General features: G+C 40.2%; 1 protein-coding gene across 5 annotated transcripts in view; it reads right to left on the bottom strand.

Moving 5' to 3' along the window:
* The window catches only part of LOC126424758 (1-phosphatidylinositol 4,5-bisphosphate phosphodiesterase), a 449,937-nt gene that overhangs the window by 27,256 nt on the left and 395,740 nt on the right, over nucleotides 1-26,941 (bottom strand). For all 5 annotated transcript variants that reach the window (XM_050087500.1, XM_050087498.1, XM_050087497.1 and 2 more), the window contains 6 exons: nucleotides 26,476-26,623; nucleotides 21,452-21,609; nucleotides 17,314-17,520; nucleotides 12,951-13,115; nucleotides 8,694-8,898; nucleotides 7,466-7,690 (listed from right to left, as the gene is read on the bottom strand). In XM_050087500.1, the coding sequence (XP_049943457.1) occupies nucleotides 7,466-7,690; nucleotides 8,694-8,898; nucleotides 12,951-13,115; nucleotides 17,314-17,520; nucleotides 21,452-21,609; nucleotides 26,476-26,623 (1,108 nt within the window). The remainder of the gene's footprint in view (nucleotides 1-7,465; nucleotides 7,691-8,693; nucleotides 8,899-12,950; nucleotides 13,116-17,313; nucleotides 17,521-21,451; nucleotides 21,610-26,475; nucleotides 26,624-26,941) is intronic.

Genomic DNA, 26,941 nt, shown 5'->3' with positions numbered 1-26,941 from the left:
CAATATAAAATGTCATAATGTGGACGCGAGACGATCCGTACACAAGTCACACAATTTTGCGAGTCATGCTGCCACCAACACTGTATCATCTGGAGTGCCCCAGGGAAGTGTGGTAGGTCCACTGTTGTTTTCTATCTACATAAATGATCTTTTGGATAGGGTGGATAGCAATGAATGGCTGTTTGCTGATGATGCTGTGGTGTACGAGAAGGTGTCGTCGTTGAGTGACTGTAGGAGGATACAAGGTGACTTGGACAGGATTTGTGATTGGTGTAACGAATGGCAGCTAACTCTAAATATAGATAAATGTAAATTAATGCACATGAATAGGAAAAAGAATCCCGTAATGTTTGGATACTCCATTAGTAGTGTAGCGCTTGACACAGTCACATCGATTAAATATTTGGGTGTAACATTGTAGAGCGATATGAAGTGGAACAAGCATGTAATGGCAGTTTTGGGGAAGGTGGATAGTCGTCTTCGGTTCATTGGTAGAATTTTGGGAAGATGTGGTTCATCTGTAAAGGAGACCGCTCATAAAACACTAATACGACCTATTCCTGAGTACTGCTTGAGCATTTGGGATCCCTATCAGGTCGGATTGAGGGAGGACATATAAGCAATTCAGAGGCGGGCTGCTAGATTTGTTACTCATAGGTTTGATCATCACGCGAGTGTTACGGAAATGCTTCAGGAACTCGGGTGGGAGTCTCTGGAGGAAAGGAGGCGTACTTTTCATGAATCGCTACTTAGGAAATTTAGAGAACCAGCATTGGAGGTTGACTGCAGTACAATTTTACTGCCGCCAACTTATATTTCGCGGTAAGACCACAAAGATAAGATAAGAGAGATTAGGGCTTGTACAGAGGCATATAGGCAGTCATTTTTCCCTCGTTCTGTTTGGGAGTGGAACAGGGAGAGAAGATGCTAGTTGTGGTACGAGGTGCCCTCCGCCATGCACCGTATGGTGGATTGCGGAGTATGTATGTAGATGTAGGCCAAAAAGGTGGTACTGCATAGGTGCAGAGGCAAGTTTTGCAGCAAGCAATTAAGCGTGATCGTAGCAAGTTGTTTAGTGAATTGCAATTACATTTGTTGTGAGTCACCATCGCTGATTGTGGTGGTAAGTGTTAAATTCTGCATAAACAAGTCAGAGACAAAATTTGCAGAATATACTCTTTCTTTGGGCGGACAGCACATGCATGCGCGTACCGCAATTGTCATTTGGAATTGTCAACAATGCTGTCCCCGTCCGTGCCTCAACATGTGCGAACCACCATCACTTGTCAATTGGACTATAGTAGTGGGTACAGAATACTTGCCACAATGCACCATAGACTGGGTTGCGGAGTACATGTTTACATGTAGATGTACATTCCGAACTTTATAGAATGAGGGTTCAGTGGAGAACTTCAGTGAAGTCTGGAAGGTAGGAGCGAGGTGCTGCCAGGAGTAAACCTGTGGGGGTGGGCAGTGGATTGCACTCAATTAGGTCAGTCGCTAGGGGAACTGTCCGAGAATGGCAAAGTTCTGGGTTCCAGTACCAGTCCAGCATGCAGTTCTGACCTGCCGGGAACTCTCGAAATGGCAAACACTCTGTTGCAGAGTGAAAGGTATGTCCTGGGAATGGCCCGTAGTCTACAGTTAGACCACTTCCCCACAGTATCCTTTCTTTCACAAGTGCTTATCCCCAGTCACAGCTGTCTGTGGCGGTGCCGAGGTGTTCGACAGCAGAACAGGTATGTTTTCTGAGGACAGTCAGGCTGTACGGAAGCAAATGTCTAACGTGGATGTAGTGGCAAATGCCAAACACATATGTCCAGTGTCAGTTCTTACAACAGCAGTGGCTATGTTTCAATTTTTTTCTCATTTCAGAATGTAATAAATCAAACAGCTATTTATACTATAGCTCAAACATACAGACAACTATGTCAAGCTAAACTTGCACATTGGTTACCTGTGTACGAGGAGTACATGAGTACTGCTGCTCAGAGGCGTTTCTTATATTTCAAATAATAATTAAAGGGTAAATAATCATAAAATGACAACCAGGGCAAAAATGTAGTAATCCTAAATATTACCTCTTACGAATTGTATACTAGTGTACTATTTTCTATTCCTTGCGATATAAACTTCCTTAAGTGGTGTGCGGATGAAGTAGTAAAATACAAAAATGGTCAAACAGACAAACATATCAATGAAAAGAATCTATTTTTGAAAATATAATGCAACTGTATAGATAAAAAAATCTACTCACCAAGCAGCAGTAGGAGAAAATGCATACGAAAGGTACTAAAATTTGCAAACATATAGCCAGTGGCTCCTCCTGTCAGAAAGGTTGAGGGGGGAAGAATGAGGAGTGAAGCAAAAGGACTGATGAGGCTTACGATAAGGGGCAGAGTTCGGCAAACTCGCCCAGAAGCCTGGGTCAGGGGAGACTTACCATACGGGATGATGAGTGAAGACTGACTGTTGGGGACTGACTCCCAGACAAGATTTGGAAACCTGAGAGCTTAAAAGGTGTAAGGTACGGTAATACACAATACAGAGATTATTGCCAATACTTTGCACATGAGTTAATAAGAACGAAAAGCTAAGTGCATTGCATGTGACAGAGGCAAGGGGAAGGGGTTGAAATACAGACAGGTCAGAAAATGAAAGAAAACGAAGAAAGGAAGAGTTACTGTGAAGAAATGCTGAGATTGAAGAAATTGAAGTAAGTCAAAGCCAGATGGATGTTGAGAACCATGGACATGTTGCAGCACCTCCCACCTGTGGAGTTCTGAGAAACTGATGTCTGGGGGAAGACGTGTGAAACAGGCATCAAGGTCACAATGGTAATGTTGTAGAGCATACTCTCCAACAGGATATTGTTTATTTCCAGTATTTACCCTCTACCTATACCCATTCATCCTAACCGATAACTTGCTGGTAATCATGCCTATGTAAAGACTGAACTACGTTTACATAACAGCTGGTATATGACGTGTTGTTTCACAGGAGGCTCTTCCTTTGATAGTGTATATTTTGCCAGTTACAGGGCTGGTATAGGTGGTGCTAGGAGTGTGCACAGGGCAAGTCTTACAGTGTGGGGGCGGTCTCAGGAGTAGGAGCCATACGGTAGGACATGGGTGTAGAAGGAGCATAGGGTCTGACAAAGATATTGTGGGGATTGGGAGGGCAATGAAAATCTATTCAAGGTGTGGTTGGCAAAATCTCAGACAGAATGGACCTCATTTCAGGATACGATTTTAGGAAGTCATAGACTTGTCGAAGTAGCTGATTAATACATTCAAGACCAGGATAACACTGGGTGACAAGTGGTGTACTCCAAAGCTGTTTTTATGAGGGATCAATAGTACTAGGATTGGATATGATGGCCAGAGAAATCTGCTTTCGAACTAGGTTGGTGGAGTAAATGTGTCCAGTGAAGGTTAAGGTGAGAATGATACTGTAAGGAGTCTGCATCCAAACAACTATGTTTGCCTCAAATGCCAAGGCTGTATGGGTACTGTTGTTCATTAATGTGAACAGAAGTGTGTAGCTGACCTTTCGTGAGGATGAGATCAACATCAAGGAAGTAGAATGGGATTCAGAATAGTACCATGTGAAACTGAATTGGGCGAATGTATTAGAGATTCCAAGAATTTTAACAGGTCAGCCTTGAGTAGGACCATGTGAAGCAAATGAAGGAGAAGCTGTTGAGGTTCTGGAGGAATGTGGATAGGGTGTCCTCACCCTCGGGGATCCAGATAGCAAAGATGTCACATTGAATCTGAACCAGATGAGGGGTTTAGGAAGGATTTCTCTACATTGCCCACGAATAGGTTGGCATAGGATGATGCCATGTGGATGCCCATAGCTGTACCACAGATTTGTTTGTAGGTAATAACTTCAAAGGAGAAGTAACTGTGGATGAGGATATAGTTGGTCATGGTGACCAGGAAGGAGTTGTTAGTTTGGAATCTGTCAGGCGCTGATAAAGGTAGTGTTCAATAGCAGTAAGGCCAGGGGCATTGGGACGTTAGTGTACAGGGAAGTGGCACCAATAATGACAAGCAGGGCATTGTGTGGTAGAGAGACAAGAACTGTTGAGAGACGGTGAAGGAAATGGTTGGTATCTTTTATATAGGAGGGTAGGTTGCAGGTAATAGGCTGAAGGTGTTGGTCTACGAAAACAAATATTCTCTCTCCATGGGGGCACAGTAACAGCCACAATGGGGTGGCCTGGGTGGTTGGGTTTGTGGACTTTAGGAAGCATGTAGAAGGTAGTAGTGTGGGGAGTGGTAGGGATGAGGAGAGAGATGGACTCCAGGGAGATGTTCTGGGAAGGGGCTACGGATTTGAGGAGAGACTGGAAATACTGCTGGATTTCTGGAATGGAGTCACTGTGGCATGCTTTATAGGTGGATGATCCGACAGCTGGCAGAGTCCCCGCAGTTCAAAGCAACAGTGGTGGAGCCTATGCTGCAGGTAGGATTATAAGCTTTGGGTCAGTTTTTAAAAGGTGGAATGTTGTTCTTTACTCGGATGTAAGGTTAGTTTGCATGTTGAGGGATTTGGGGAATGACGGTGAGGCAAAGTTCGAGATTAAGAAATTCTGGAAAGTTAACAGGGGATGATTTGGGGGTGGATCACTGTTGGATGGAGGAGTAAACTGAGTCAGGCAGGGTTCTACATTGGTCTTTGATGGTGGGCTAAGGTTTTTGGAGGAAAGGTTCATGACTGTGTTTCGGGTCTGTTTAGGTTCTCAATTCTGTGTGGTGCGGGAAGGAGTTTTGGAGGGTGGGGCAAACGTAGTAGGTCTGCGTGACAGGGTTTGTCAGCTGTGAAGGGAGGTTTGGAGGTGGTTGTAGAGGTAGTGGACAGTGGTACTCTAAGGAGGGAGTAGGAAGTGAGCAGGGTGGAGAGAGATTTGTTTTTTGAGGTGGCCTTGTGCATGTTCCTCTAGTTCCTGGAGGGCAAGAGTTTCAATGTGTGTTATGGACTCCAAGAATTTGGAATTGCATAGCAGGATAATTTTACAGGTGGAGAGAATGTATTGCAAGGGGGTTTGGGCTTCATCGATATGGTTTTGCAGGACTATGTTGGAGAGGGCTAAGGGTTGGTGGAATCTGAACAGATGGATGTCATTGTGGAAGGAAAGGTGGCAGCCGGAGACGGGGAATTTGATGGTAAGACCATTTGGGGGAATTCCATGAGCCTAGCAACAGTGAAGGAACAGTATGTGGGATTGGGTTCTGGCTAGGGATAAGGAAACTTTTCTGTATTGATGCAGATGGAAGGAGGAAGGGTCCATGGTGGTGGAAAATGTGCGAAAAAAATACATAAATAACATAGAACTATGTCTGAAAAATTCACAAAAATACACCCAAATACATGAGAAAAATCATGAAAAGGGTGAAACGATTGAAAAAGGCGGGAAAAGATGAAATCTGAGGGAGTATGACGATAGTTAAAGGCGAAAACTCACTAAAATTGGTGTGAAGTCACAATGAGATCAAGGAAAATATATAAATAAAAAAAATATTTTACTGTTGGTTGCAGGTCAGAGGGTGGATAAGTGTGAGGAAGGGGGACGGCAGATGTGACTGGATGAGGTAAAATTCGTAGGAGCAAACTTAGAACGAAGAAAGAGTAGGGGGTGGGGAGGATTTGGCAGGATGAAATACAAGATCATGTGGCACTGGAAAGGTGCAGGAAATAACACACGAAAAAATGGGAGAGTGGTTAATTTGAAGGTATATGATATCAGCAGGAGTAATTTGGGGCATATGATGCTGCACCAACAGTCAGTGTGGTCTTGTAGCCATTTGTTGAGTGAGACTGAGATGACCGATACATTGTGGCTCAGAAGTAGCATGGGCAGTGCGTTTGTATGGCAATAAGAGAAACACACAAAAGAAGAGAAAGAAGGAGAGGCATTGAGTATAGTAATGCATTAGAAAATATTAACAAAGGGAAACAGCACAGGGTCAGAATGGAAGAAAAGGCATCAGGCTAAACCAAACAATGGAAAATCCATGATGGAATAAAACAATATACTAATATTGTTACATTCCATTCTGGATTTTCCATTGTTTGATTTAACATTGTCTGGCCTTTTACTTCAGCATGACTGCTACCAAATTATCATCTTGGATGAACGGGCACAGGCAGAGGGTGTACACTGAAAACACACAATTTCCTTTTGGAGAGCACTCTCTGCAACATGACAGTCATGACTGTTCCAACGGATGTGCCATCTGGATTCTTCCTGCAGGCACCAGTTTCTCAGAACGCCACAGGTGGTAACTGGTACTACAGTGTGTCCTTGGTTCTCGCCATCCACATAGGCTTAATTTTCATTAATTTCTCTGGTCTCAGTGTTTCTTCACATTAACTATGCTACTCACCATATAGCAGAGATGCTGAGTCACAAATAGGGACGACAAATGGACTGTCACAAATAAGCTTTCAACCAACAAGTCCTTTGTCAAAAATAGATCAAAAGTGAGCGTGCGCATGCGCATGCACACGCACACAAATGCAACTCACACACACGACTGCAGTCTCTGGCAGCTGTAGCCGCACAACAGAGTGGCTTCAGCTGCCAGACTGCAGTCATGTGTACATGAGTTACGTCTGCGCGCATCTGCATGTGCATGTGCATGTGCGTGTGCGTGTGCGTGTCGAAGGCCTTGTTGGTCAAATGCTTATTTGTGACAGTCCTTTTGTTGTGCCTATCTGTGACTCAGCTTCTCTGCTATATGGTGAGTTGCAACTTTCCTTTTTATAATATTGTTACATTACATCCTGGATTTTCCATTGTCTGATTCTTCCCTTACTATCTTTCATTTTCTGATCTGTCTTTCTCTCCCTCCCCTCCCTCCACCTCTATTGCATACAATGAACTTAGCTTTTTGTTCTTATGAACTCATGCTCAATGTTTTGGCCATAATCTCTGTCTTGCATATTACCCCATCTTCCACCTTTAAGCTCTCAGGTTTTCAAATCTCATCCAACGCAGTGCCCAACAATTAGTCCTTCCTTCCCATCCTGCCCGGTAAGTCTCCCCTGACCTGGGGTTCAGGGCAACTTTTCCAGACTCTACTCCTTTTCCTAAACCTCACCAATCCTTTTCGTTGACCCCTCTTCCTTCCTCTTCAACCTTTCTGCCAGAAAAAAAGAGTCATCGTTTATATAAGCTTGCAAATTTTAATATCTTTTATAGATGTGTTATCTTGCCACCGCTTAGAGCAGATTTTTTTATCAGATAGACAAATGTATATTTTAAATCTGTTTAATGTGTTCGCAACAAAAAATGTATCTTTTTTTCTGTAGATTGTTGAAGAGACCTGGCATAAAAAAGTGAGTTATTAGATGTGCAACATTTATTTAGAAGACAACCAGTTGCGACAGACAAATACAACAATTTTCACGCATTGCCTGCAGGTGATGATGTGATTACAGCTGCAGAACTCGCCTTTCTTCTCCTCCGGTGCCACGCCGCCGCCTCCGCCACCCTGCTTGCCGGACTTGCTGGGTTTCTTCCCACCGCCACCTCCCCCACCTCCGCCACCGCTTTCGCCGCCCACGATCCCTTGCGTTGAGATGTCTGTCTCCTCAATGCCCATTGCCTTCATCTGCTGTGCCCTCTTCTCCTGTGCAGAGAGGAAGGCACGCGGGTCCGACAGTGCGGCCATGAAATCTGTTAATGGAGAAGCATGCAAGTGTTACAACTCTACTTGCTCTGATTCCACTTGTACTGTAAACACTACTTTTTCTTCTTTCTTTTGCTTAACTAATCACTACACTGCACGTACATGACGTAACAAAATTATTTTTCAAGCTGTATTTTCACAACCATTATTCTTCACAATGTGACTGAAGATTTCAATGATGACAGTCGCACAAATATTTTATGTAGAAACATCTCATATAATGAACTGTTTAAAAATCAAGCTTGAGACAAACAACTTGCACTTAAATCCTGAATCCTTTAATAAGTGTAAGCTATGGACTGACATACATATTTTGAAAACTCTGTTTTTATATCATCTAAATAATACTTTGGCTTCTTTCAAAATTTTATGGTTTAAGCAGTATTACCATTCAAAGGTGTTGTAAGAAACACAGATAGTCACAATTTTAGGAAATAATAGGGAAATTTTAGGGAATTTTAATAAATCCAGTTTTACAAGTCTGAATCTTTCTGTATTCAAAAGTGTATACTTTTACTGAGAAAAGCTGATAAATGATGAAATACCTTAAATATAATATTTTTGTTTCTAGAGTATTGTAAAACCTTGTCAGAAAATCTGGGGGAAAAGTGAATGCATAACATAAAAACCTTGTGATTTTCCTGTAACCCAAAATAGCAACATCTCAGCTGCAACACTTGTTGCAAACACGGACTGTCCTCCACTTATCTCTTCAAAGCTTTAAGCCTAGGTCATCCCTAACATAAAATGCAAACTGCTAAAATGCTGACAAAACAGGTGTAGAAAACACACGACACTTTCGAACAGTACCCATCTGTAGCACAGACCTCCGAAATTCGCCGATAGCTTACAGACAAACAGCCCACAACAGTCGAGCAGCAAGAATTCCGTTCTGCGAATCTCCCTCCAGAGACATCTATACTCTACAATTAGTGCACCGCAATCATTTCAGGTATGCCCCACCCTTGGACAGATATCAGAATGACGTACCTTCAAAGCCATCAGGCACATAGATCTTCAGCTCGATGTTGCAGAACAGCATGGGCAGTGACATGGGGAAGTTGGCCTCCGTGCGCAGCGAGATGTGGCGGTAGCCAGCCTGCAGGCCGTCCAGTGGCAGGATGCGTTGCCCCAGCAGCTTCCCATTTTCGTCGTACACACCGAACCGCAGAACCGCCAGATCGGGCAGCACCACCTGCAGGCAGTTCAGGTTGGCTTAAGTTGTTGTGCATCTCACAGTCTGCCCAGGGCCGTGACTGGGAAAGGGGAGTGGCAGCCGAAGAGGGAGCGAGATGGGTCGGGGCCTACCGTCACTTTATCCGTCCCACATCTTGAGAGTGCGGTGAATGAAACAGAGGAGAAATCTGGGGAGGGAATCGAAGTTCGGAGGAAGAGATAAAAACTTCTAGGTATTCAAAAGATAGAGTAATTCTCTCAGAGATGGCAAAGACTCAGAACAGTAGGCAAACAGAATGGACGGTGTCTCCAAAAGACGTTATAAGATGAGCATTGACAAAAGTAAAGTGAAGGTAATGTAGTATAGTCCAATTTCATTGGTATAAAACTTGCCCACTCCATCTGCCTGGCTGGTGCAACAACTGTATGAAGATTATTTTGAAGAAAAACAGTTTCAGATGCCATGCTTAACTGTCTACGTGTTTGACATCTTTAACTGTGTTGGCCAACACACTGGACTGTATTTAAATGAAGCCACACAACCGCAATTCTGTAAGTGCGGTCCTAGTGCTGTACTGCCGTGCCTGCCATTAGGGTACGTATCGAAGCTATGTGCTCCATTCGGCTCGATGTCAAGGTACACTTATTTTGAATTTGTAAACACTGCACATTAATTCAAGTGTTGGTAACTTTTTCTCAAGGTATTTGCCTTGAATGTAGCCTTGTGGATGATGATAAGCAGTTCAGATGAGAAGAGAACAGAAGTTTTGGAAATGTGGAATTGTGGAAGATTGCCGAGGAATGTGTGGCAAGATAGATAGAGTAATGAGGAGGTGCTGAATAGACCTGAGGAATGAGACTGTGACAGTCCTCCTCCCCTCCCTGATGCAGATGTGTGCCCCTCCCCTTCCCTCGCCCATACCATGGGTGAGTCCGTCTCGCGAAGGAAATGAAGGTTCTAAAATCTAGGAATGGTGTCACATACATCAGATACTTCTGAAATCCTTTAAGATATGATCATTCTGTTTCACCCAGACAAGTTGCGAGAGAAAATCCTCATTAAACAATGTAATGTTTCCTTTTCTAGCTATATTAATTACACAGATATTGGTATCATATTTGCACGTTCAAATAAATCCTAGGGAAATGACTGTTGATTTTTTTGTAAAATCTTTAGTAGCCATGTTTGCATGTAGGAAAACAGATAACTAGTTTCAACCACTTCCAGTCATCTTCAGATATGAAAGACATTGAAATGGAGGGTTACGAGACAGTAATTGCCCTCACCATTAATGAAGTTTACAAAAGATTTTAACAAAATTATGGAACAGAACAGAGTAGAATATATATCTACATCTACATACGTACTCCAAAAGCCAGCATACGGTGTGTGGCAGAGGTTTTCTCATACCCCTACGAGTCATTCCTTTTCTGTTCGACTCTCAAATAGAGAGGGGGAAAAACAACTGTCTATATGCCTCTGTACAAGTCCTAATGTCTCTTTTCTTATTGTCTCATTCCTTAAGCAAAATGTACACTGGCGCCAGCAGAATTGTTCTGCTGTCAGCCTCAAGTATTGGTGCTCTAAATTTTCTCAACAGTGTTCATTGAAAAGAATGTCGCCTTCCCTCCAGGGATTTCCATTTGAGTTCCCAAAGCTTCACTGTAATACTTGCATGTAAATCAAACCTACCGGTAACAAATCTAGCAGCCCACCTCCGATTTGCATCGATGTCTTTCTGTAATCTACGTGGTGGGGATCCAAAAACTCCAGTAGTACAGAAGAATGGGTTGCACCAGAGTTCTATACGTGATCTCCTTCACAGATGAACCACACGTTCCTTAAGTTCTCCCAATAAACTGATGTTGACCATTTGCCTTCCCTACTACAATCTTTAAATGCTCGTTGCATGGTGTGCCTATTAGGAAAGGACACTTGTCAATTGGCTGTTGACAACACACGGGAACATCAAGTGTATATACATCAGCTGTCATAAAATTAAGTAAAACCTGGACAGAGAAGTAAGTGAGACAAATGAACACGTAATAGTATAAAAATTACATGAACATTACATTGAAGACACGTCTTCATGCACAAGTACATAATACACATAGAGACACATTGTTGTCATCCATTCAAAGTGACACAGAAAATCTCTATAACAAGTATTGTTTATGTGTACAGATGAAAGAAATCACATTAACATGGGTTGTCTAAAATTACACAAAATATAAAGACTGCCAGTACATGTGAGCATTACATAGAGACTATGTCCTAACATTGTAATGACCACATATATTGGACTTTTTTTACATTTTCTATAATTTTAAGCCAACCTAAGCCAATGAAATTTCTTTCAGCTGTACACATGCAAAATACCTGTTATAGAGATCAGTATACATTAGGATACCGTTAGTCCATTTTATTTTAATAAAAGATTTCATAACATTACACCATCTGCAAGAACTATCTTTGCAGCTTTGTGTTTGTATTTATGCAATTTGTCTATTTTACTCTAATAATTACATTGCAGCAATTGTAAATTTAAAGATTTTTGGTTTTACTTTAAAACTTAACTGCATCCCACTTATTATACTACTTGAGATTGTAATATACTGTACTGACACCTCCTGGAATTTTCTTCACCTATGAGCTTCAGCACTTAACTGTGGTCAATCTGTTAATGGCCAGCTTGTGGAAACTTTGACTACTGCTGTCACCAGACAGCACAGTTATTTTCTGTGTCATTTTGAATGAATGACAAAAGTGTGTGTCTTATATTACAAGCACAAGTTTGAGGACATGGCTTTAATGATATGTTTCAATTTTTATGCTATTATCAGATCATCTATGGCACACATAGACTCGCATTATGATGCTTCCATGTCCAATTTTTACTTCATTTTAAAACAGCTGATACATGTACTTTGCAATTGTTATTAACAGACAACTGAGAAAAGTGTCCTCTAATCGTAGACATGGCTTTTTATATTCTGGTATGAATTGTTCCATAATTCTGTTAAAATCTTTGGTAAATACTATTAATCTTGATTGCAATCCCTGTCTTGCAACCATATATTTCAATATCTTTCAGATCTGAAAGTGACCATAAACAGTCAAAACTAGTTACCTATTTTTCTATATGCAATTTTGGCTAACAGATTTTTCAAAAAGTCAACATTCATAGAAATAACAAATTGCTGTCTCTATACTGATAATGTCAGATTAACAACAATATGATAGTAACTGGGGCTACTAGTTCTATAGTTCTACGAAGAGTCGAATTCAATGACGTTTCACTCTTCAAACTCTGATCAATCATTCTGGAGAAATTACAACATCTATAAATTTTAATTTAACTTTTCTAACATGAAACTTATTCTCAAATAGTACTAATCAGATTCCGTAGAGTGAAACACTGTAAAATACGTCTAGTTTAGAACTATGATATTATCTACAGAAATTACTATAGTGTCATCTGATAATACTAAGATAATACCAGTACCTATATAATTAACATAGCTATGGAAAGAGACTATATGTTGTTTAGTGATGACTTTTTTCACATCTGCCTGGCTGAAAACAGACTTACAATATCTTAAACAGTTCCTGAGTTGAAACACTTAGTTGAATTGGCAAGTATAATATATAGAAAGGTATGTACTCAACATTAATTCTGTCCCATAGTTTTATAGTTCTCCCATATACATATTTCTATGGAAATAATCTCAGCAAATTGTTTTGTTAGTGTATCATTAAAACTGCATTCAACAATATACACAGGTTATAACTTATATTTCATCTGGCTAACACACCACGCAGCACGAAGGGCACTGAACAAAAATGAGGAAATGAAACCATTTAGCTAGACAGAAGTGTTTTTAACTTTGTATGTATTACAGACGTGGCAGGTCAGACAGAAAGGAAGTGGCAGAATGTTCACTATTTACACTTTAACAACTTCTTCCTCATCAATAACTGCAGTAGAGCATTTGCAAAGAGAACAAGCAGGACTTCATGTGCTACACACATCTACCACTATATATTTCATAGTAGAAAACACATTTTACCTTTCTGAAGAGGAACGGTTCTTCATTGTACACTGGATTCAGCCCATTTCCTGGAACCATGCGTGTCCTGAATTCTTTTCTTATTGTGTCTGTAGGCAAGCCGTACATGTCTACTTCCACATAAGTGCTGACTTTCTTGTCTGACAGGAACTGCCCAGCTATTACCTGCAACAATAAGTGTGCTAATGTTAGTCATTTGTTTGCACTGCTGCAACACAAACACTACAGTGGCTCATAATAGAAAGCTAACTCTTTTCCTGATGTCCTCACAAATGATGTCCTAGAAAGACCAAAGAAGAAAAATTATGCTTTCAGTATATTCTGTGATGCTCCAAAAACCTCCGCTTTTGACTGTGCGGATTACATCATTCTACTTGACCAACTACAGTGTTACGACACAATTTATACATGGATGTAGTCTTTATCTTCGTAATAGTGAGCTGTGGGTCACAACGGCCCTCAGAGCAGATGAACATAGTACGTCAGGTCCCACAATAGCGTATGGAACCCAGCAATACTTTGCAATTGCTAAATACATACGGGATTTGGATGTACATTGTAATCTCTCAGTTCCTCTCCCCTTTCCCCCTCTAATTATCAATCTCCTCCTCCTGCCCCCTTTTCTCTGTCTACCACCCCCCCTCCCCCCCCCCGCCCTCTGTCTTCATTTCCTCTCCCCTCTCTGTCCACTTACTCACCCCCCCCCCCCCCCTCCTCCCTCTGACTTTGAGCCTTTTTTATTGGCGTTGCAAAGAAATCCTCGTCTGGGAACTGAAATGAATGAGTAAATCAGTGGGGATCATCGGTATACAGGGTATGAGAGAAACCTCTCCAGCTGCTGGGTCTATGAGGGTAGGAGCTTCAACCAAAATGTTCTGCACGGTTTTAATTTGTGAATGGGAAGGACTGCAAACTTTTGAATGATTCAGATTCCACAACGGTATTCTAATCATAAGCCCATAAACCATAAATACAACTTTCCTGCTTTCTGTTAAAACCAACTGCGACGAATAAAACGAACAGCACTTTGTTGTGCATACACTTTTTTTTTTAATTATATGCAAGGAGAAAGAAAATCTCTAGGAGAAACAGTTTGCATAGCAGTATAGATGCCCTGATATCATAATTAAAACTTACTGTGAGAAAGTAAACTAAACTGCATATTTTCACAGCACAGCACTGCAAGGGATTTCTTCTTGCAGTTGGTTTTCACAGAAAACCTGCAAGTTTTTGTTTAAAAAAATAAACAGCCTATGTCCATCACAATGTTTATTACAGTATTACACAAAGCTGTATAGTCTATGAGCAGAGAAGGTTCAGTTCATCACAAGCTAAAACAGTATGTAGCGATCAGATTAGTGACTATAGCGGGACTGTTACTGATGAGCTTGTACCATAACACATGGACTCGACTCAAGTTAAGTAAATTTTCATGTAAATAAAGAACCGTATTAATTGATGTGTGCATTTGTGTTGTAGAAAGAGGATAACAGCCACCGATAACGACATCCCCTCCTTTGCTTCCTTGTGGTACAAGACTCTACACCACTTGTGAAAGCAGCCATGTTATATACCAACTCTGTAGCAACCACTGCACTGTGTTTTACATTGGTATAACAACCAACCAAGTGTCAATTAGGATGAACGGTCACCGCTAAACTGTTGCCAGCACAACATGTGAGATTTCAATGGCTGCTTCACAATCTATGCCGCAATAGCACATCCTTTGCTTACTTAACCTGCTTGGACTTAAGGTAACTCACTGTCCCCCCACTCAACAATGTGTGTGTGTGTGTGTGTGTGTGTGTGTGTGTGTGTGTGTGTTTTAGCTAGGCTGCAGACGCTCCCCCCAACCCCCTCCCACCTCTCACCCCACTCTAACCCACCCCACACCCACACTTCATCCCAGTACACTCACTGTGGGCCACGAAAGAGCTGACAATCGACTGAGCACAATATAGAGAACCAGGCGTGTGCATGTGAGTGAGTCCATGTGTGATTGTGTGCATGTTTTCCTTACAAGCTTGAAAAAGGAAGTTCATTGCGAAAGCTAGCAAAGCTCTGTAGCTTTTGTTTGTGTATTTATTGATGACACAGCACTTCTGCCTTTGGTGAGTCATTTCCAATTGCTGGTCTGTTCTGTTTAGCCAATTCGGCCACGTTAAATCAGCTGTAGAAGACTAGTAACATTGCAACATATATAAACAGCATTATATTTTCAGTCCAATATACAGAATTATATTTTCAGTCCATAATCAAAGGGTTTTGTCAGATCGACATTCAAATCCATTATTCACTCAATAGTTGCTTCGAGAAATCCCATTCTTCAGCTGGAATATACTGGCATAAGCCAAGTTAGTCTTTCTTCTTGGCACTTTCTTGTGAAGAGGAAATTGAAATGTTAGCGCGTGACATTTCTCTTCACAGCACCTCTCAACTTTTCTGCAATGCTTTGAAAAACCCGGGGCTACAAGATGGTGTGACTGTCTTCCCTTTAATGTAGTGTAGTCACCACATGAAATCAGTGGGCAAGTATACTCCGTTATTTTGAACAATCCTCTATGCAACTCTTAGTCTAGTGCACTAAGACCACTGACATCCTCAGGTTTCATCTTGCAGACAAGGAAGGACTTTCTGGACTACAGCAATGAAATATGATCGAATTTTCTCACTTTGAGAAGATAGAATGAGCGATCTGTTTTACTTGTTAAAAACATACAAAAGCCAAGATTGTATAAATATTTCTTTATTTGAAAGAACTGTTTTTGATACACTGTTGTCATCTCCAGGTCTTAAAAAATCTTTTTGTTATGAAACATGTTCGCTTTAAACTAGACCTCATTCAAAGTTGTTGTGTGGATAAAAAACAGCATGTTTTTAGAGATTTGTCATAACTGGAAACATTTAAAAATATAAAGCACCTTGTGCAAATGAGAGCCCCCCCCCCCCCCCCCCAATATATATTTGTCACCCTCCAAGATTTTTACCCTCCACTCCACTCATCCCTCCAACACTAAATTGGTGAGCCCTTGGTGCCTCAGAACATGTCCTACCAACCGATCCCTTCTTCTAATCAAGTTGTACCACAAACTCCTCTTCTTCCCAATTCTGTTCAGTACCTCTTCATTAGCTACGTGATCTACCCATCTAATCTTCAACATTCTTCTGTAGCTCCTCATTTCGAAAGCTTCTATTCTCTTCTTCATCCACAATGTATATACCGAAAATACTCTCTTCTTGTCTAAACTATTTATCCTCCATGTTTCACATCGATACAAGGCTACACTCCATACAAATACTTTTAGAAAAGACTTCCTGACACTTAAATATACACTCAATGTTAACAAATTTCTCTTCTTCAGAAACACTTTTCTTGCCATTGCTAGTCTACATTTTATATCCTCTCTACGATCATCAGTTATTTTGCTCCCCAAATAGCAGAACTCATCTACTACAATAAATGTCTCATTTCCTAATCTAATTGCCTCAGCATCACCTGATTTAATTCGACTACGTTCCATCAGATTTGTGGATGGATATGTGCGTGAGTGCGAGTGTATACCTGTCCTTTTTCCCCCCTAAGGTAAGTCTTTCCGCTCCCGGGATTGGAATGACTCCTTACCCTCTCCCTTAAAACCCACTTCCTTTCGTCTTCCCCTCTCCTTCCCTCTTTCCTGATGAGGCAACAGTTTGTTGCGAAAGCTTGAATTTTGTGTGTATGTTTGTGTTTGTTTGTGTGTCTATCGACCTGCCAGCGCTTTCGTTCGGTAAGTCACCTCATCTTTGTTTTTATATATAATTTTTCCCACGTGGAATGTTTCCCTCTATTATATTGATAGTTTAAATCCTAACACGGATAAACAGCAACATGAGGTCGCTGAAGTCAAATAGCAATGGTATATGAAAAAAATATTATTTTGTCATACATTCAGTGACTTGAGACTGAAATCGTGTGTCGAGGCTGTACATAATTCTCTCTGGTGGCAGTTCCAGATCTAACTCTGTATAGTATGGTGGTTTTGTTAACATGTATTATGTCAGTCATTTTGAAATGATGATGAAAACAGAAGTGGAATAAAAAGTTATTTTATAACTAAGATACGGTCCTAAGACAATTTATTTATGAAATAGTACATACTGCAGATGAATACCAGGATACTCTCCTGAACAGGACTCTTCAACTACACTGCTGCGCCATGTAAAAAAATGATCGACGAAGGAAACAGGAGTTCCTCTCCTCAAGTGGGAAGAGAATATATTGCAAACCAAGTCAGACAATATTTGTGAGGTTTGCAAAGTAACTTTCCAATCATTATTCGACATACTAATTTAAGAGGCACATCAGAACGAGACCAAATTTTACCTGCACTGCACACTGTGCTGCAATGACACCATCCACTGGGGATTCGGCAAATGGGTCGAAACTTCGGTCAGCCCTTCTCATGAAGTCCGGCTTGAGCAGGTAGCCGCAGTTCCCATTGTACTCAAACTTCCCCTGGTTCAGCTGCATGGGCAGGTCGGACGTCTGGAAGTTCAGCGACACCATCTGGCAGCCCGCATTCCAGAAAACCTGTGGCACGTTACAATTTACAGTACTACTTCCTTGTCACAGTTTCTCTGTCTAATTACCTAAAAATTTAAAACAGAAGATCATTAAGAGCTAGCTACAGATTGTGCAGTGATGTACACAACTGTCAAAGTCAAAGCTAATTTTACATTTACAGGGCCAAGCACAAATTTTTGACATCTGCATGCAAATGTATGGTTTTCTCCATAATTATGTACAGTAGGATTAAAAGGCAGCTAGGAGGAGGGGTAGGTTAATACCAGAGAGGCCTCAGGTCCTACGGAGGCTGCGCACGACAAATCATCACTTCGAAATTAATCTCACCATGTCACAGGTAGTGAAATGAGTCTCTTGCAATAACTATTGAAGATTCTAAGAACACATATGATTGTGTGCACAGAAAAATCATCTTAAATTTCGGATTCCACCAAAAATTAGACAAACTGGTGAATTCACCTTAACTGCTACAAAATCTAAATCCAAATCAGAGGTGAATTTTCCAAAGCAGTTCTTATGAAAACTAGATTAAGACAGGGAGATTGCAAGTCACCATTGTCTTCCAACTGTGCCTTGGAATATACACAGTTACCCGTAAGTAACTACAGGCTTTCAGAAGACAACTGTATGTCCTCAGATTCCCTAAATGTGAGCAAGTTGTGACCATCCAGTGACAATTTTGTACCAAACATAAGGTCAAAGCTCCAACAAACAGAACAAACTACAGGTGGTGCAACACATTCCGCAAGATTGGCAGTTTATGTGGTCCAAAGAGAAGGGGCTGGCCAGGATCTCTGGCAGACAAGGTGGAGCATGGCGGGAATCATTCCACAGGAACATGCAGAGGACTTCGGGCACTGCAGTTGAGTGCCTGTTGCATTCTAAGCACACGTCCACGTGTAAAACCCTGCTCTTATGTGTTCTTACTACTCCAGACAATGACCTTAGTTCTGACTTTTGCAATGACTTGCAGCAACCACTGGAGGAAGTGGTTTTTCACACAAGATGGTTTGAAGTGGTTTTTCACACAAGGTGGTTTGAAGTGATGGAGCTATGTTTCATTAGAAAGTGTATGGCAATAGTTTGACTATCATATTGACTGATCCACTACACTTAAGAGTGCAGCCACGTAAACTATTTCTTCTTCTTCTTTTTCTTCGTCTAGTATTTTGGCCATATACATTTCAGCCAACTTTAGAGTGAGCCAACACACTGAAGCTACAGCACTTGTTCCATGAAATGGAACTGGAAAGGGGCACCCAAACAGATTCATGAGAAGGACTACTAAGAAATTAGACAACAGTAAGAGCATATACATAGATCACAGAAACCACAGAAGACATGACACAACTAAAAATTACAAAGGAAAATACAAAAAAATAAAAAGGATAAAATCAAGGAATTAGAGACAAAAAACCAGACTACCAAACAAACTCAACAGGCAGATCAGAGGAGAGGGCGATTTGAGAGGGAGAAATAAAGTTGAGATTCAAGGGAATGGCAAATGGGCCAACAGGAAAAAAATCCATTTTGTAAAATTCACTAAAATGGTCCTATGTTAATAAAAAAAAAAATAAATAAATATGAGCTCATATAATGGCCACAGTTACACCTTATTATTAACAAAAGCTAAATGCAGTGAGTGTTTCTTAAATTATTTTGGTGCGTTAATTCGGTTAACACGTTCCGAGATATCTCAAATTGTTTATGCAGTAACTATGCAACAGAAAAAAAATGTTCATGTAAGAGCTTCAGTTTTCAGTGTGTATTATTTGCATTAAAATATACACAGACTGATTTTAAAAACTGAGTTTTACTGATTTATTTTTAAGGAACATAACTTTATTTTTATATTTCTTGTTGTCACAGAACACAAAAGCTAACTAATGATCTGCAGAGACCAAACCATAGAAATAATTAATTACTCCAAATCATTTAAGCTTTGCCTCATCCAGTTCTAGAACAACTGAAAAGTTTTGATGGATCAGTTGGTTCAAAGTTTGGAGTTGGAAGTTCGGTGACTTGTCAAAACACCGCCATCCACTACTGAATTACCGCTCCAGTGTCAGTTGCACATAGGGCATTTTGGGGACTGTGCCCTACAACTTACTGACACTTTCCCATCACTTTCTCACTCCACACTCTGTCCCGAAACATATGTGGCCCTGCTTCTGCTCGCCATTCTTTCCCTCTACATGTTCCTCACAACTGTGAACAGTACTCTATTTGATAAACAGTGCAGGACATTGTATTTATTAGCAAGTGCATTCCAAACATATTCATCCACAACCTATAGCACAACCTCGTTTAGAGTTTTCTTATTCACATCCTGGAATTCTACCAGACACCAAGGCATTCAGCTATGAGGTAGTTTCCTCATCCTGAATCTGGGCACATCAACACCGCACTACCTACTACGGTGCCGAATACAGAATATATATTATAGTATTATAGGCTACTACATGTAAGAGAGAGAGAGAGAGAGAGAGAGAGAGAGAGAGAGAGAGGGTTGGGGGGGGGGGGGGGGTTCATTCTTTGATGAGAAGTGGCAAAAAGGGATGATTCTACAATTCTACACGTGTGATTTTTTTTGCAAGTAATTTGACAATCAGTATACAAATTTTTCCAGAGATTTTGACACCACACAGTGTATACACTGCAAAAATAAGAAGTTTATGAGTGTTCCCGATATTTCGTGAATAGATATGAGAAATTTCATTATTTTGGAGCACATTCTCTCACATTTTAGCTCAGAGAGTTTAATCATAATTACACTACAATGTGCACATTTTCTTGTAATGTTTTGAAATTAAACATCATTCTGCCTAACTACATGACTCCTAATTCAAATAAAACATTCCTTAAAATTGGCTGCAGAGATACGGCTGTTAGAATCTAAACTGAATGAGCACTTACAGAATGCCTTAAGTCAAGGCAGACAAATTCACCTCCTACTTCAATATACTTTTGATTTCTGTTGCAAAAGACATCTTTGGATGGAATACAATTCCTGGGCACCATATCATAAAAACACAAATAAGTCCTCCCAATCTCATATTCTGCAGGTAGGACACCATCCAGTGCTTTCCCTGCAAGCAGCAGAATCATTTAAAACAATAGAAGTTCAAATAAAACAATTACCTGCATCAGTCACTCTTTTTATTTCGTCTTTTAACATGCTCCGAGAGTTTACACTCTCATTTTCAGGTGGAATAGTGATTGTGTGTTACATATTTGCTATCTGAATGCAGCCAGTTGTTTGTCATGGTTTTGTTTTGAATCTGTTACAGTACACAAGCAAGCACATGTGTAACACAATATCATTGTTCCACCTGAAGATGAGTGTTTATTCTCCTGTAACACATCTTGGGATGAAATAAAAAGAGTGACTGACACAGGCAATTGTTTTATTTGAACTTTAATTCTCATGAACAGTCACAGATCCTTACGACATAAAACAACAGCATTTGAATAAGAAAATCTGTCCTATATACCACATTGGCATACCGAACACTTGCAAATATGTACGGCATACTTAAATGAAACAGTAGACACGACCAACAAATCACAATCACAGTTGAAAAATTCTGTTACATAAACTCAAGCACATCTTCACAACTGGAGCTTCAAAACAAATATGACACTCAATAAATAAAGATGTAGTAAATGGAGTACCACAGTGTGAAATGAAAAATCGTTTCTGTAGTCCACCATATCTCTGTAATTGATGAATATTGGACACACACTATATAGAACATTTCATTCAAATTAACTACTACACAACAGGAAATGGGAAATAAAGTGACAGTGTTCCCACTTTTTACGACAGTCACAGCACCCGTCCCCAGCCACAAACACTGCTTGCTCTTCAGTTTACAGACAGGCTATATCACTGCAATTCATAAACTAGCGACTTAATAAAATCAATGAGCTATACCTGTGGCATGTAGTTGGAGGAATCAGCTCGAGTTCCTTTAGGGTAAATTCGGCTCATCTGGCGCTTGTTGTAGTTGACGAACTCGATCGCCTGCGATTTCAGGTAACCGAGTCCCGCAGTCTCGGCAAACGATGACATGTTGTGATGAATATTCTTCTCTGAGAACACAAAAACAATTTCAGTACTGCTAAATGGCTGCCAAATTATCAGGTAGCAGTAAGCAAATTATCTTTATAAATAGGTACCACACACTGCTAGCATGTACAGTTACACACTTACAACCAGTACAAAAGTGCACAGTGGAGGACAAATGGTACTCCTAACTCCCATCCTACCACTTAATGGGACTCCTCCCAGTTCCATTTGCATATGGAATGCAAGAAGAATAAATTCCCAAATGTCACTGTGCAATCTGGAATTATTCTAATCTGATCTGTGGTTAAAAATAAATAAATAAATAAATAAAAATTTTCATGCAAATTTCATGTATGGGGAGGAAAATTGTCTCTCAAGAAGCTCCTGTTAAATTAACAGGAAGGAGAAGAGCATTTTGCAACAACTTCTCTTTCCTCTCAGCTGAGATAACTCGTATAATTAACACACTTTGAAATGAAAAAGTTTCATATCAGCGCACACTCCGCTGCAGAGTGAAAAACTCATGCTGGAAACATCCCCCAGGCTGTGGCTAAGCCATGTCTCCTCTATATCCTTTCTTTCAGGAGTGCTAGTTCTGCAAGGTTCACAGGAGAGCTTCTGTAAAGTCTGGAAGGTAGGAGACGAGATACTGGCAGAAGTAAAGCTGTGAGTACCGGGCGTGAGTCGTGCTTCGGTAGCTCAGATGGTAGAGCACTTGCCCGCAAAAGGCAAAGGCAAAGGTCCCGAGTTCAAGTCTCGGTCAGGCACACAGTTTTAAACTGCCAGGAAGTTTCATACAAGCGCACACTCCGCTGCAGAGTGAAAAACTCATTCTGGACACTTTGAAATATTTAGTATTTTAAAATTTGTGATTTATACAGATAAATAAAATTAAAATCCAACGGTAGGTTAAGCCATCAAAATACCATTAGCCGATGACGTTATTAATAGAGATGGAGGTTTTCCTTTAAGCAAGATATAGAACCCTATTTTATCTGATATAAAACAACAGTAGTCTGGTTTTCGACCTGCCACATTTTAATTTGCAATTTATCACTTTCGCCAGTTTCTACCGCTGGTTTTCGACCCGCCACATTTTAATTTGCAATTTATCACTTTCGCCAGTTTCTACCGCTGGCGGTGCTGCAATTCTCCGCTTCACAGGGGGCAACTCTTCCGTTTCTCGTGCAGGCACAGTGGCCTGGACCTGGGGTATAAAGGAGCCGCCGTTTCTGAAGTTCGTTCAGTTCTGGCGTGATTGTGTCTCAGTGATCGCACCTGAAGATGGCGGCCACATGGATCGTCAAAATATCGTGTATTGAAGACAATTATATCCAACAACATACCAATGAAGAACATAATCATACTTTTGCCTTATTTGCAGAAAAATATTTTTATCATGGCGCAATGCAAAAATTACTGCATATTGGGTGCTCTTTCACTTATTCTCCTGCCCTTGTGGCCTGCCCCACCTTGCCGTGTCCCTATACACAATGCTCACACCAATAGAATGACCTACACAGCAAGCATGTGGAGTCAGAGAAACAGGTGCAATCAACTGACGGCTGTCCCCTACCATTCGACTCACAGAAACATCGATCACAAAGTAATTTTAATCTGAGTACAGTAGTAATACTGTCTGCCAGGTCACTAATACACATCAACAGTTTCACTCCCAACTAGGGATGGGAAAAACCTACCGGATAAAACTTATATTGGTATTTTAGTTCTGAATAACCAGTACTTTTTGGTATTTGTTTGGGCTCACTTGTAATAGGTTTATTTTTTATTTTTTGCTAATAACTGGGTAAAGAACCAAAATATCAAATAGCCACAGCAGCATTGCATACCTCTCTTGAAAAACAAGTAATTTTTATTAAGAAAATTTCCATTGCTTTGAAATATTGTGTTGTAGCAGAAAATGGGTAAAGAAATCAGTGCTATTTCGATAAGGCTGACACAACCGAGCAACAAACGCATGGCGTAAGAATTTGTGCAGCATCACCTTAAAATAGATACGCTGGTACATGCTGTGTGCAAGACTTGCCCCATCTGGTCTGTACGGTAGTTTCTCACTGTCGTGGTCAGACATCAGTTTTACGAAATAATGGCACCATCCCTTGTCTGGAAGTATTTTATTAAGTGCAGTATTAATGAAGTACAATGCTCCATTTGCTTTAAAAGATAAATAATGGGAGGAGTCACAACAAACTTGCAAGATAATATAAGGAGACAATTTGAAATTTAACACTTCATTCATAGCTTACTATAAAATTAGAAAGCAGCTGATATGCTACCTATGTCTACACAATATGCCTTTATCTGCTTGTAGCCGTCAAAAATGGACAAATTAACACAAAAACAGTTCTTCAGCCTCACTTTTCACCCTTTAGCACTGACTGTGTGTAATGCAGAAATAGTGATACTACAAACCTTGATTGCAACATGTTTTTGGGCAGAGTTTCAAAAAATTAGAACCAATGAGAATATGGGTGATTTTTCATAAAAATCAATCATTTATCACTTTTCGAAAAAAGCAGAAAACAGTGGAATGGTCTTCTTTTATTTACCTGTTCAATTTAATATTGCGATTCTATGCGTCTTGAAACTAATAGAGTCATAATTTTTCAACCTCTGTTCGATTTCTGCATTTATTACAGCGAATAACAGGAAACCAAAAACTGGTTACTTCAGAAACCCGATATTTTGAGTGGTAAGTGCCAGATTAAAATGGCATTGGGGAAAAAAAAAAAACAATATAACTGAAAACCAGTTGTTTCAGAGATAACTGCCACCCCTCTGAAGTTACTTCTATCAATGACATTCCATCTGAGATAACATGCTGCATCGCCCTTAAAAAGAAATCCTCAATCCGGTCAGAAATTTTTCATTTGACAGCTTATGTGTATCTTATTTAATTAAATGAGCATTGAGACAATACTGAAACAGAAGCATTTTGTAAGTCAGGATACAATGTATTCACCTGATTGTCTTGATCTGTGGCTTTTCACTGCCACATTTCTTATTTAGACTTTACACTTGTAAAACATTTTCTTCCAGAGCACAGCAGAAAAGCTCACATTTATCTCCAAACACGTAATAGGTAGTGTACCCGTGACTTCAGACTTCAAGCTGTACTGTGACAACAGGTATAATGCAGCTAATTTTAAGACTTAAGTAAACTAAATTTACAGAATGCAGTCATTCATTCAACAAGAAATCCAGTCCTAATAAGTCATTCACTGCAAATGTAATACATAACAGAAACATAAAAATATGATTTGATAATACAATTAAAATGATCACTTATATTGACCAAATCTATGCACTATATAATTACTTTTGTGATGATTTCCTAGGACACTTTTCTAAAACACTCAGTAAAAGGGAGAGGGGTCACAGTTTTTTTTAAAAAAAACACTAAAAATATACTCTTTTATCCAGACACATCCTCATGGCATTCAATGGTCATATTGCAGTTAGTCAGTTAAGATTCTACTGGATCACCAGCAGAAATAAAAATATAGAAAAGAGAAAAAAAAACAAAATTATTACTAACATTTTAATATTTTTGAAGAGCCAATTTTCTATTGATATCTTCTGTCAATTGCATCGAACCATAATCTGACATGGTGCCTTATAAGAAAACAGTTGTCACTGTTAGGTGCTCCACACGTTGCATAAGGACCAATGGAAATTCTGCAGATGCGCAAGACATGGCAGACATAGCCGTTCCTCCTGATTGACTCACCCATACGTGACGACTGCACAACTTCAACAAAAAGGAACAATAAGGAAATACGTGCCCATCCATAGATTGCAAACCCTAGTGGCTGCATAGTTCTTTTGTCAATTGTGTTCTGATGCAACCACAAGTGCCAGAATGAAGATGGAGAATGCCATAGAAGAGAAGGTGGTGAAACGATGTTGGCCAATGGTGCACTGTTAGGACTGCACCACGACAGGAGAGGCTTCTGCAAGAGGAAGATATAAGCACCGCTTCTGCCAGCCTCGGCCGCTCAGGATCAGCTCAGATTCGGGAGTATTCGCACAGGACTTAACGCGGCCTAGCAGAGAACGCTACAGTAGCAGTTATTAGTGATCCACAAACTGTGTGACAAACTTGCACGAACATTGTATATAGCAAAGGACTCCGATTTATACTGCATGTCACCCATTGCTTGTGACACGATCTTATAAATACAAGTATTGTCAAACTTCTTTACTGAAATAAAACTACTAATATTATTTGCTTGAACAGTTGTATAACATTTCGAGAATGCAGCATCTCTTAGGCACCCTATATGCGATGAGTGGGCAGAACCCCACAATTTGTGTTTTGTTTTTCATTGAAAAGAGTTCTTTGTTGACAAAATTCTGTAGTTTCAACAATTATGTTTTCAGTTATGCTCAGTTTCTTCTTTTTTTTTTATTTGCACCCTAATTACTGTAATGAAATAATACACATATCTTGCACACGTGAGCTAAGCAAAGCTCATGGCTGCTACGAATACAACTGTTCCAGTTTTGAGCCAAGTAGCACGAGCTAAACAGACACAGCAGTCCAAGCGTTTTTAGGTGATTACAATGAGTGCTTGTCGACGATTCGATGTGTTACTCTTGTAACGAGGTACTGGCTATATTTTTCTTTTTTTTCTTTAGCTAGTATTTTTCAGTATGTTGATAACTATAGACACTTACTAGTAATTTTGGGTTTTTGTCTTTTCTAGATTTTTAGATCTGATGATCATTCGTCAGAGTCATAACTGGCTAACTGTGATAGATATATCAAATGTGATCAAGGCATATGTGAGTAAAAAAACATTTCAAACAAATCTCTTGCTAACTACTGACTACATGTTCCCGTAGTACAAAATATGAGCACTTACTCTCCGCAACATCAAATCCTTGGAACTTGATGGGCTGGGCATAATTGACCATGGAGGAAAGCCAAGGGTGGACATTGGTGGTGGAGCCCGTGTACGGCACGGGCACTGGGGCATCGCCCTCGGGTGCAGCCACCTCCTCCGGAACTTCCTGTGGACACCGAAAGTGGTCAGAACAGTCGCAGACAGTCACAACAGCTAATGTTGTATTAGAATACTGTTCAAAATTTCTCTTACGTTATCTGCATGTTACCCTTTTTATACTTTTTATCTGAGTCATAATCAGAATTTTGTTATCTCACTGCATATGTGAGTATTTAAATATTGTTGTCTCTTAAATTTGTCATCTTATACTTGCAGATTATGTTATTGCTCCTGAGGTCAATGTTTTTATGTCATGAAATAAATTAATATAGGGGACATCTTACATTTACAGATCAAGCTTTGGCAACTGAGGTCATGTGAAGAT

The sequence above is a fragment of the Schistocerca serialis genome, chromosome 10, assembly GCF_023864345.2.
Source record: "Schistocerca serialis cubense isolate TAMUIC-IGC-003099 chromosome 10, iqSchSeri2.2, whole genome shotgun sequence".
Classification (NCBI taxonomy): Eukaryota; Metazoa; Arthropoda; class Insecta; order Orthoptera; family Acrididae; genus Schistocerca; species Schistocerca serialis.
This window is presented reverse-complemented; position numbering and strand designations above follow the sequence as displayed.